Genomic DNA, 12,078 nt, shown 5'->3' on the forward strand with positions numbered 1-12,078 from the left:
CTGTAAATACACAAAAAGGAAGGGAGGGAACTCCAGGTGGGGAGAATTGGATGAGGAAGGCATGGGGCTGGGATGAGATGAGCCAGAGGACAGTGAGAGCGAGACCAGGCGCGGGGGTGTGATGTCTGTGCTGGGGGGTTTCCACTATGCAGAGGGGGATGTTTCACGGGGTGTGGTAGGCAGTGGAAATGGTGGGAGGTCCTTGAGCTGAGAGTAATAAAAATACAGTTTGCAGGAAATGTTCCCAGGGCATGGTGTTAGATGGGAGAGGGAAAACTCGAAAGCATCCAGAAGTATGGCTGTCAGATAAAATATAGGATGGCCAGTTAAATTTGAATTTCAGATAGACAAAGGATACATTTTTAGTATAAGTATGTACTTACAGTAAAAAGTATTTATTGTTGATGTGAAGCTTAAATGTAACTGGCATCCCATGTTTTTATTTGCTAAGTCTGGCAAACCTATCCAGGAAGTGTCAGATCTCTTCCTGGAATTTCACATCACCCTCTCTCCTCCCCTCCTCCTTGTTGCCCTCCGACCTCCTCATCCTTCTCCATCAGCCCTTCCTTCTGGGCCAGACCCTTTCATAAGTCATGAGGACTGAAGAGACCAGTCCCCAGAGAGCCACATATGGAACCAGAGCTGAGTCTGCCAGAAACTCAGTATCTCCAGGCTGACCCCCAGATTCTGGGGCTGGGAGGAGAGAGTAGGAGGCTGAGTTGCGGGGAACCCAGGTTACAGCTTGGGGGTGGTGGAGGGGAGAGGAGACAGGAGTGCAGCATCAGGAAGCACATGTTAAGGAGTTTCCAGTCTGGAGTCCAACCTTCTGGAATCATGAAGGGCTTGAGGATTTGGAGCATGTTCCCCAAAGTAGTCAAGATCTTTGCACCATTGTCCCTTCCCCTCTGGAGCTGCCACAGGAAACTTGTGGTCTTTCAATGGCATGGAGTTGCCCCAGCAGCTCATTTCTCTCTGGGTGTGGAAAAACAAAGCAAAAGCAAAAGACAGAGTTGCAGCCCTCCACTCTTTGATATTTCTCCTTATGAATTACAGTTATGTATATAAAAACAACAAGCTGGAAATCAGTTGCATCTGCTCTTTAAGTAAGTCCCAAATGTTATGTAAATGAGAAGAGCGCTGCTGACAGTCCAGGAAGCTCTGGGCGCCTCTGCTGGAACAGGTTTAGTCTCCAGCCATAGCTGGGCTTGGCACATTTGCACCGTCCCGGGTGTGGGTGCAGTCCGGCTTTCCAAAGGCACTTCCTTGCAGTCTGCTCTAAGCACTACACTCTTTATGGTGTTAGCCCACTTAAATTAGCCAGGACTACATTTTTTTTTTCTTCCTGCTTTTTAAAGAAACATTCTCTGTATACCTCTAATCTAGCTCTCCTCTCTTGAACAAATTTCTGATGTCAAGCATACCAGCCCTGAAAAAAGGACAGACTCCTGAGATGCTGGTCCAGCCCGGCTGTTCCTGGTGAAGCCACTTGGGTTCTCTCTCTCACCAGGCAGCTGAGCTTTCTGCCAATATCCCAGGGGCCTTTAAAGTGAAACCTAGGCTGGACGCAGTGGCTCATGCCTATAATCTCAGCACTTTGGGAGGCTGAGGCGGGCAGATCACTTGAGGTCAGGAATTCGAGACCAGCCTGGCTAACATGGTGAAACTCCATCTCTACTAAAAATACAAAAATTAACTGGGTGTGGTGGCGTGCGCCTATAGTCCCACCTACTCAGGAGGTGGAGGCAGGAGAACTGCTTGAACCCAGGAAGGGAGGTTGCTGTTAGCCGAGATCACACCACTGCACTCCAGCCTGGCGACATAGCAATACTCCGTCTCAAAAATAAATAACAAAATAAATAAATAAAAATAAAATAAAGTGATACCTAACTTCAGCATTCCCTCATGGGCAAGTCATTTAGCCCTGTGAGCCTCACTCTCTTCCTTTGTGAAAAGGGGATTTTAATCATCGCCCCAGGGATGCTGTGAGGGAGCTTATCCAGGGCAGAACCTCAGGAAGTGCTAGGTCCCCTTTGTTCTTAAAGTGCAATTTTTGCTGTAAAAGTGGCCCTGTGTTAAAGTGAACTCCTCAAAGGCCACACTCACTCTTTATAAGCACACATGTAAATTTATGAGCAGAGTCTTCCAGATACCTTCATGAGGGCATGTCTAGCACAAATGTTCCTATGTTGGAAGGAGGGCTGGGGGAATACCATAGGGGGATTCTACCTGCGGGCCTTCCCACAGGGCCTGGGAGCAGAAACCTTCTGAGGGTAGGAGGAGGGCAGGAGAGGTAGCTCTGGAAGAAGGAAGACAGTCCTGGAACCATGAACTTGGGAGACAGTGCCCAGAGCCCTGCCACAGGGGCCTCCAGTCTGCAGGGGAGGGACCCTGCTCAGACTGCTAGCCAGTTAATAACAATTCAAGGGAAGAAAAATTCCCTTGACCCTGGACTCCTTCTCAACTCTTGGGCTTCCGGGGACCTCTAAACTCTTCCAGGAAGGCTAGGCTTCTGCCCTCCTCCAGAACTTCCTCTCTGCCCTCCCCACACAGTGGTTCTGCCTGCCACTACACTTGTACCCTAGACAGCTCCTCCAGCCCTTTTTTTTACCTTCTTTCCCCTCCCATCTTTGAGCTCAGGTGGATGATGAGAAGAATGAGGGGCAGCATGTCCCCCATAGTCAGGCTACCTTGTCCTGGCAGGAACAGGCTTTTGTCCAGCCACCTTCCTTATTCTGGGGAAAGCAGTATCAACACACAATTCACATATTTGAAAACTGCTCTGGTTTACTAAGGACTTGACTTTTACTTGACGTGACTTGACTTTAGTGATTAGACATACAGGTCAGGGGAGGTGGGGACGGGCCAGGAGGGGCTGAGGGGAGCTGGTGGAAATATGGCTGGAGGCGAATCTTGTATGGATCAGCTGAAATTCTCCCTATTTATTCTGGTATCTATATTTATACAGAGGTTAGTTTTGTTGCTCTGGGCCCAGCTCTGACCAATTGTTGCACTTGTTCGGCTGCAGGAGCAAACTTGAGCAAGGCAGGAAGGAGAGGAGAGAAAGAAAGACGATGGAGGCAGCATCTGGGGCAGAGAGAAAGAGGGAAAAAGAGCCGGCAGGTAGGGAGAGTGAGGAAGGGCTCTCTTTCTTGGAGAGAAGTCCCAAGGCAGGCCCGAGGTACCACAGACAATTAACTGAGAAGACGGCTTCTACTTCACTCCTGGGTGGCTGTGCATCTCTGTCTTACACCAATGGCCATTTGGGGACCAGTGCGCAGCGGGCACGTTCATGGGAACGCCTCGGTGTCTCGCCAAGCTTTCATATATTTTGCAGGATCTAAGTCCTTTTTACAGGAGAAAAGGCCTCTAAAGTCGAATAAATTCAAGGAAATACTAGATTAAACAAAGCTATAAAGGTTCATTTACTACAACTTGGTGACGGAGGGGACGTTATTTGTTGATATGCTGGACTGGCCCAGTGGGCCTGGCTCTAAACCTCCTGACCACACAAGCCCTTTCTCGAGGAGCACCTATTAGGGCCAGTTTGGGAAATGCTGATGTAAAATGTTGTCTGTATAAGGAGATGCATTCAGAGTTCCCCAAAAGTGACTTCTGACCTCATTTTGGGAACATGACCTGTGCCCATCTGGGACCTGCGCGGTTGGGCCTGGGAGCTGCAAGGTTCTGCATCCCATCTGGGCACAGGAGTGAACGCGTGGGAAGCGCTTCTGCACGGAGGGCTGTGGCCTGATTTGCACTGATGGTCTTGTGACTTGTTATGGACATATCAGCTGGTGCGTGCTTAGTCCACGGCGCAGGGCGTGGAGAAGAGAGGTGCCGGGGCGAGGTGACGCCCAGGGCCCACCCGGAGCCTGGCGGGGCGGGCAGGGCCGGGAGTGGGGGCGGAGGGGCCGCGAGGGCTCAGCCTCTGGGCCTCCCCCGACGGCCGGGCACCTGCGCTGGCGAGGGGGGCGGCCGGGCCGGCGGTGGAGAAGTTTCTCGGCGGCGCCTCCCTCCCGGCCCCTCGCACTCGTCTCTCTCCCCAGGCCGGCACCCTGTGCCCGCGCGCTGCCAGGCCCCCTCCTGTCAGGGAGGACAGTGTCCAATAAACTCCACCCGCAGGTGTGTCCGCCCTCTCCCGCCGAGGCGAGGGCTGAGGTGCCGGGGCCGGCGGGGGTGGGGGGCGGGCGCCTCTCCGAGCGCCGCCCGGCCGCGGACCTCACTTGGGGAGTGGGCGCCGGGCGAGTGACGCGGCCAGAGACGAGGCGCAGGTCAGCGAGCCGGGTCCCCGCCAGCGCCCGCCCCGGGAGGGGCCTAGCAAGCGCGCGCGGGCTGGAGGGGGGCGGGCACCGGGGCGGGGCCGGGGGCGGGGCCCGATGGGGAAGAGCCTCAGGCCCGCCCCGCCCCCCTGTCCCCCGACCCCTCCCCGCCGGCAGCGCCCCGGGCGGCCCCGTGGAAACCCAGGCCCTCGTCCCTCGTGTCTCGCCAGGCTTCGTGAGCTTCGACAATCCAGCCAGCGCGCAGACCGCCATCCAGGCCATGAACGGCTTCCAGATCGGCATGAAGAGGCTCAAGGTGCAGCTGAAGCGGCCCAAAGACGCCAATCGCCCGTACTGAGCGCCGGCGGGAGCGTCCCCCGGGGGAGACCAGGACTCGCACAGGTAACGAGGGGCGGCCGGGGCGCGGGGACGGGGGTTGGGAGGGAACCAGACGGACCCGCCGCCTCCTCCGGCCTTCGTGGGCCGGACCCTCACTGGTGCCTTGGACCCGCTGCGCCCGGCTCAACCTGCTCCTCGCCCTGCGCCTCGGGCCAGGCGCAGAGCTGCAGTCACCCCGGCAGAAATGGGCCTGGCCATTTCCCTGTGGCAGGGCCACCAGGGGCAGGAGTGAGGGAGCCACTCCGGGCGGGTGAGGCGAGCCCTGGGCCTGCGCCTCCGGGTCTACATTGGCAGTCCTGTTGGCCAGAGAACCCTGGGGTGAACAGGTGGCAAGCTCAGGCTGAGAGAGGTTGGGGGCAGAACAGGCTCTACCCAGGAGAGCTGCAGCCGCCCGCGGGGCCTGCTCCCAGACCCCGGGCTCTCTCCTTCCCAGTTCTCCCAGGAGGGCTGGTAGCCTTTAGACACTTGACCCCTGCAGCCGTGCCTTTCCCCATAGCTCAGTGAAGAGAGGAAGGACAGGATCTTTCAAAGGGAACTTTACTAAGAAACAAAGCAGGATGGGAGGAAAGCTGAGGAGGGTGATGGTATAGCACTGAGATCCCGGGCCCTGCCTGCCCCACATGGGTCATGATGAGCGGTAGTTGTTACCTTTTCTGCTGGGCTGGGTCCTGCCTAGGAGCTGAAGACACAGTCAGCCACGCCTCTTCCAGCCCACGTGTTCCCCTGAGCAAAGTGCTTCCTGCAGAAAGAATGGGGGGAGATACCCCAGGACATCAAAAGTCAACCTTCAGAATGGTTTCCCCCAGTGCTGTGGCTCTTGCAGCCTCGGCTTCTTCACAGAGCAGAGGTGAAGGCTCCCTTCGGGCCTTTCCAGCTCAGCACCCTGCTGCCCTATGGCCGCCTGTCCCCACACATGTTCCTCCATTTATTCAGCAGTATTGTGTGTCAGCTACTGTGTTAGGCACTTGGGGTTCAGCAGTGAGCAAGACAGAAGGTGGAGACAGACAGTAAACAATGACATGTGATCAAAGAATATGATCTAGTATGTCGAGATTGTTGGCCTACAGTTAAACCACATGGTCAGTGTAGATCTCATTGAGGAAGTGAATTGGAGCATAGAAGGTGAGGGGAGCAGCCATGCCCCTGCTTCTGAGGGAACAGTCAGTATGGAGGCTGCAAGCTGGGGCTGCAGAGTGGGGTAGGAACAGCAGGAGACTGGGTTGCTGGGAGAGTGAGGAGGGCCACCTGGTGTGGGGCCTTGAAGGCCACTGCGTGGACTTTGGTCTCTTCTCTGAAATAGGAGATGGAGAGAGCATTGGAGAGTTCTGAATAGAAGAGTGATGGGTAACTTGCATTTCAGTGGGGTTACCCTGGCTTCTGTGTTGATAATAGCTTGTAGGGGGCCAAAGTATAGGTCTACTGCACTGACCACTCAGTCCAGTGTCACAGCAGTTGATGAGATGTGAAGGAATTAATTTCTAGATGTATTTTGTAAGAGGAGCCAAGGATGAGTCCCAGGCTTTTGGCCCAAGTCACTGGAAGAACAGAGGGATTGGGAGAAAGATTAGGCATGTGAGAATTACACATTTGAGTTTCAGAGTCCAGAGTTTGGGAGGGAGGTCTTCAGCTTCCCAGTCTCCCCTCAAATCTTCCACCCAGTGCTGGGGTACAGACACCAGCAGAACACCCTTCCTCCACCCAGAAGTAGCAACTCTCACCCTCAGAGAGCAGGGGCCTTCTCTCTGGGGGGGAGTACTTGTGCTTCCGCTCTCTGCAATCCTGGAAAAGCAAAACCAGTCTTTCCTGCCTCCTGGTTTCCCATCCTTGCCGATTTCTGGCTTGTTTCCCATCCTTGCCCATTTCTGGCTTGTGTCCAGATGCAAACACACATGTTATTCAGAGTTTGGGCACCTTCTTGTGCCAGGCACTGGGCTCAGTGCGGGGGATGCAAGGATGAATGAGTCACCATCCCTGCCCTCAAGGAGCTTCTGGCTCTGTGCACACACAGACACCAGGAGGCAGCTTGCAGATGGGGGCATTTCCATAGGAATGGAGGGATGGTTTCGTGAAAGCAGCTTTTTCTGTATATAGGATACTTTTTCTTAAATCAGCATAGCTCTGCCATTAAGGTGTGACCTGGGTTAGGGTGCTTGTCCTCTTTGGGCTTCTTTTTTCTCATTAATGAGACTAAGGTGTTAGAGTCAACTAGAGGATTTGGGGGTATGGGGATATGAATCAGGCAGGGTCATGCCCCGAGATTCCAAGGGGCACCCCTGAAAGTAGTTTGTCTTAGCCTCCTTGGCTCAAACCAGGATAAAACCTCTAGGTTAGAAGAATTCCCAGATGAAGGAGTGAGAAGGCAGGTTTATTGTTTGGGATATAAGGTCAGAAGTGCCCACAGGGTTGAACCAGCTGGCATTCAGAGTTGGGGTGGGGGCTTGGGAGGAGTGGTTTAAAACACAGAGTGGGTTCTTCCACCAGGCATGCAAAGGGCAGAAAGATTAGAACCCTAGACTTTCACACAGTGCTTACCACGCACCAGGCACTGCTCTGAGAAGTAACAACTAGGAGATGTAACTACATAGCTACAACTACCTATAAGGTAGGTAGTGTTAGTATTTCCATTTCGCAGATGGGGCACAGAGAGATTAAGTAGCTTGCCCATCAGCTAGTGAGTCGCAGAGCCAAGTTTTGAAGCCAGGGAGCCTACTCCTCTTCAAGTGAGGAGAATGAGAAGCTCCACCCTACCCTCACCCCAACCTATCACCCCAGAGTATCCTGAATGTCTTGAGGGAGCACATATGACACCTCACTTTTCTGGGGTCAGCCATCTAACCACCTCCTTTCTACTAAGCAGTCCTTTAAAAAACTACTATGTGACATAACTCCTACAGTAAAGTTGACATTTAATTTTCATTTAGACAGTATTTTAACAAATGGTGCTGTCAGGCTTCCCAGCCCAAGACTGTTGGAAGCTCTAATAGAAGGAGGTTGCTAAGAAGAGATAGGGAGCTTCTCAAGGCAGCCTTGGGGACTGCAATGAGAAGTGGCTGCCCCTGGACTGACAGCGAGGGAGGAAAAGGCACAAAAAAGCAGCTAAAATACTGCCTGGTATCACAGGCTAGTAAAGGGTATTCATTCGTGCTGAGGCCTAAGCTGCAGCCCCAGGTGCTCAGAAGGGCAGGAAGCCTGAGCAGGGGCCGAGGGACCAGCCATAGCTGGGAGCAAAGTGGGAGGTGGAAGGGCGGACCTCAGGGCTAGGGCAGCTGCTCCATGGTGGTACAGGCTTTCTAAGGCCAAGTCAGAAGAGAGTGGGGGCAGACCAGGGGGAGGGAGAGGGGCCCAGGCAGGGCAGCTGTGGGGAGTACAGTTGGGCTTTGGTTCCATGAAGGAAGGTCCTGAGTGGGGTGGGATCAGGGTTGGAGTCAGTGACTCTCCTTCCTGGCTGGTTTTCTGCTTCCCCACTGCCCTACCCCTCTGGCGGCTTGGGTTTGTTGTCTTGTGCTAAGACTGGAGTTTCTCTAAGCAATCTTTGCCAGGAAACTAAATAAGGAAGGAAGCAAAGGCAGGAGGAGTACGCAAAAACATGCATGTGGCCAGGTCCACAGCCAGCCGGCAGAACACACCCAGCCTGGCCCCACCCAGCTCAGAGATTGGCCTCTGAGCCCCTTGTTCTGCCACCGCTTACCAGACACACTGGGCCCCAGCAGCAGGCCAGGTTCTCAGACTCCTAGCACTCCAGTTCTATGGCTGGAGAGTGCACCAAGCATCTTGTCCTGACCCCAGTGAGTCCTGTGACTCTGGCTCTGAGTATGCTTTTGGAGAGTGTCGGGTCCAGGCTTTGCAGGCACAGGTGCTTTGGGTCTGACCTATACAGGGCCAGGCTGTGGCTTTCGGCCTGGCCCTCCTTTGCTTGAGTCCAGCTGATTTTAGGACATGAGATCTGAATTGGTTCAGCCTGGCCATAATTTCCTCACCCAGCTCGGTGAGTTGGACTTCACCATGCTGGTCAGTGATCCCACAGCCATACCTAGGGCTGTGCTCTGTGAGCCTCCACCCCGAGAGTGGTCGGGAAGGGGTCACCCTGCAGGAAGAAGAGGAGCTGCTTCCTAATGAAGACAGTAGCCAGCTGAGCCCATGGAGTCTTGGGGGCTCCTCAGGGACTGTGTGAGGGTGTGTTATGTGTCCAGGGCCACGCATGTGTAAGAGATGAGGGTGTGTGTGAGGAAGTTCCCTAGACTGAGCTTTAGGGACAGGGGCTGTGTGCTATTCAGGTTTATGCTGCAGTACACAGGACAGTGCCTGGCCCTGACAAGCAGTTGCACTCTAAAGCTGGGAGAGGAGCAGGCAGAGTGGGAAGGAGTGAACGCCCATGAGGGGCTCAGGGCTGGAATGGAGGGAGAAAGAGGGGAGTCCCAGGGAGTCCCTGAGTTGCAGTTGCCACAGCCCCCATCTGATGGCAATACCCTCCTTAGTTCCTTAGGCCTCTTGTCCCGTGCCAATGGGACTTGCCCATTGGCCATCCTGGGTGCGCCTAAGGGCTTCTGGGAGGAGTTGGAAGTGGCATTTCAGGACTTGGTGGGCATGGGACGGTCCCTGATCTGGGGGAAGGAGATGCAATGTTGGAAGAACAAAGAACCCAGCCCTGGTGGGCAGGCAGGCTGGGGTCTGCAGAGGAGTCGTCTGGGGTGCTTCTGTGAAGGCTGAGCTGGAGGCCGGGCTTGGGCTCAGCTTCTTTGCCCCTCATCCACAGTGATATTTTAAGATCCCAGGCCTCCCTTCCTCCCTCCCTGAAGGAAAGCATAAAGCTGAGAGTGGAAGTCCGCTGTATGTAGAAGCCTGTAGACTGGAAAGCCTGCAGATCAACCTAGCACATAGGCCTTGGCCCAGGCCTGAGTGCCACAGGAGAGGAGGGCCTCCAGTGCAAGTTCAAGATAACTATGGGGAGGGGTGGAGCTAGGGACCCCAAATCCCAGGTGCAGCAGAGGACTATGAAGTGGTGAGGGGTGGAGAAGTCAACCGAAAGTTGAATCATCTGATGACTCCTGGTAGGGAAGAGAACTCATTCTCAACCACTTAGGGCTCCACCAGGAAAGACAGCCGAAGGTTGGGGCCTTGTGGTGGGTCAGGCTGGAAAGCTGTTCATGGAGGGGTGTGGGGTGAGGGGGTGGGAAAAGAGGATGGGGTAGGGAGCAGGGGAAGTCAGCAGAGCAAGAGTGGGAGCAGCAGAGGCTAGAGGTGCTCACCTTTGTGCCCCCTGCAGGGGACCCTCCAGCCTTGCACGTGGCCCCCTGCAGGGCACTCTCCAGCCTTCCATGTGACGATTTTATGGGTCAGGGCTGCAGAACCTTCGAAGGGCTTCATGTGCCTAGATGCAGCCTCAGTTTGGTTACACAGGCCACTTGGGAGCAAGGCAAAGAGTGTGAGCAAAGAAACAGGGTAAGGCAAATGCAAGATGAACTCAGTAGTGCCAAGGCATGTTTCTAGAATTCCAAGAACATTGATGAATTTTACCCTAAATCTCAAAATGAACCCTCCTCAGGTTCTGAGGAAAGTAATTTGAGGTGGAGCTGAAGCCGGGGAGGGCCATAACCTCCACAGTGGGTGCCCTTGCAGCCTTCTCTAGGATGGTGGCCAGGGTGGGTCCACAGGGTGGGAGGGCCGAACTGCTGCCAGCCTGGGTGGTACTATGGCAGCAAAGCGTTTTGTAGATGGACCCCGTGGACACAGCAGTTACCACAGCAAGCCTCTGACCTACCCAGCTGACCAGGGCCACTTGACAGACATCCCCTGCTGGCCCACAGGCTGCAGTCACAGAAAGCTGAGGAGGGGGGGAGCGCCAGCCCTGGGGGAGAGAAAGAATCAAGGGTGATGAAAACCAGAGCGCCTGCTCCCTGAGATTGCTTGCTGGCCAAGGTGGTTTGAGGGGCTGTTTTATTTTTTTCTGGCCCCCTTGCCAAACCGCCCATGCCCCCCTCCCCAACGCATGATGGATGCCCTTAGTGGCCCTGTGTGAGGTTCTGCTTCTGTTCACAGTGTATCATGTGTCTGCATAAACAACCGTGTGTATGTGTGTATGTGTGTGCGTGTGTGTGTGTGCGTGTGTGTGTGTGTTGATGTGCCCATGTTTGTCTGCTGGCTTCCTCCATCCTTTGAGTTCTTTTCAGTTCTCTTATGATTTGACTGCTGTTCTCTCATCAGAGCTTCTAGATTGATGCTGTGGTCTGGTGCTGTATAAATATATTTTCTTTTTAATTTTGTTTTAACTTCTTCCTTGCCCTCCTTCACCCGAATCCCAGCCCTCCCTGCCCTCCCACACTCCCCAACCCCACCTGCCCTGCCCCACCTCTTCCTTCCCCCACCCACACTCTCGTCCTCTCTCTCTCTCTCTACATATATAAATATATATATAAATCTTTTCTTCTTTTGTCATTCAATCAAATTCCAACAACCCAACCAGGGCCAGTCAAATCCACCACAGTCTCGCGCTGAGCTAGGAATAAAGTTCACGTAATCACATGAGAGTGGAGAAAAGTCCCCCATCCGTAAGTTCAAATCAACTCAAAGTTCACAGTGTGACATGATGGCGTCATGTAACAAGGCTAAGAATCGGTTGCATGACAATTGCCGTCAAGTTTCGTGGAGGTGCTGTGATTGGAGCGTTTTTCTTGGATGTTGTATCAGTTGATGATTGGCCAGTCATGATCACACGTGCATTTTCTTGACTTTTGTGCTGCCACAATCTTTTTTGCTGTGCTCATTTTCGTTTCGTTCTTGGTGCTTGCAGTGGTTTTACTTTCTGTTGTTTGGTTTTTCTTGTTCAGCGTTTTTTTATGCTTCTCTAGATGTCACGTAGAGAAAAAAACAAAACAAAAGAACAAAAAATAGTCAAAATAAAGATGAATTCCTGAATTATCAAACATGGGATCATTTACCTGTGCAAACCATTATTTTTTTCTTAAAAATAAGGAAAACATCTTAAAAATATCTATGCGTGGTTGATTTACTTGCACTTGAAAATATTGTGATTTTATTTTTTTCTAGAAATTTGGGGGCCTTTTTCAATTGACACTTTCCTAGGTCTGGTCTTTTTCCAGTTAGGCTATTTTCAATCTCACTTCAAAGGGAAAAAAAAAAAAACAAAAACAAAAAACAAAAACAAAATATCTACAGTAACAGAATGATAAAAAAAAAATTCTAAACCAAAAAACTAGAGTACAAAGCCAGAGGCCTCTGCAAGAGAGCCCAGTAACAATTGTAAGGTTTGTATTGTAACCACTTCTGCTAAATTAAATGTGGGGAGGGGAGGCTGGGGACTGGGGGCTCGGGAGGGTTTTTTTGGTTGGTTTGGAAGAAACAGTACTAACAAAAGCAAAATGCACCTTTTTGTTTACAACTGAAAAAGGGTCCTTGACAAGTG

The 12,078-nt window shown here is 52.9% G+C and overlaps 1 protein-coding gene across 50 annotated transcripts in view; it reads left to right on the forward strand.

The window, feature by feature from the left end:
- CELF4 (CUGBP Elav-like family member 4) overlaps window positions 1-12,078 on the forward strand; it is a 323,827-nt gene that overhangs the window by 308,967 nt on the left and 2,782 nt on the right. For 35 of the 50 annotated variants that reach the window (XM_063640267.1, XM_063640275.1, XM_063640265.1 and 32 more), the window contains 2 exons: window positions 4,490-4,661; window positions 11,119-11,200. In XM_063640267.1, coding sequence (XP_063496337.1) covers window positions 4,490-4,617 — 128 coding nt within the window. In that variant the 3' untranslated portion in view covers window positions 4,618-4,661; window positions 11,119-11,200. Of the gene's footprint in view, window positions 1-4,046; window positions 4,123-4,489; window positions 4,662-11,118; window positions 11,204-12,078 lie in introns of those variants that run through there. The other 15 variants (XM_063640223.1, XM_063640236.1, XM_063640231.1 and 12 more) reach the window with 2 other exon arrangements.

Source organism: Symphalangus syndactylus, chromosome 1 (assembly GCF_028878055.3).
Source record: "Symphalangus syndactylus isolate Jambi chromosome 1, NHGRI_mSymSyn1-v2.1_pri, whole genome shotgun sequence".
NCBI lineage: Eukaryota > Metazoa > Chordata > Mammalia > Primates > Hylobatidae > Symphalangus > Symphalangus syndactylus.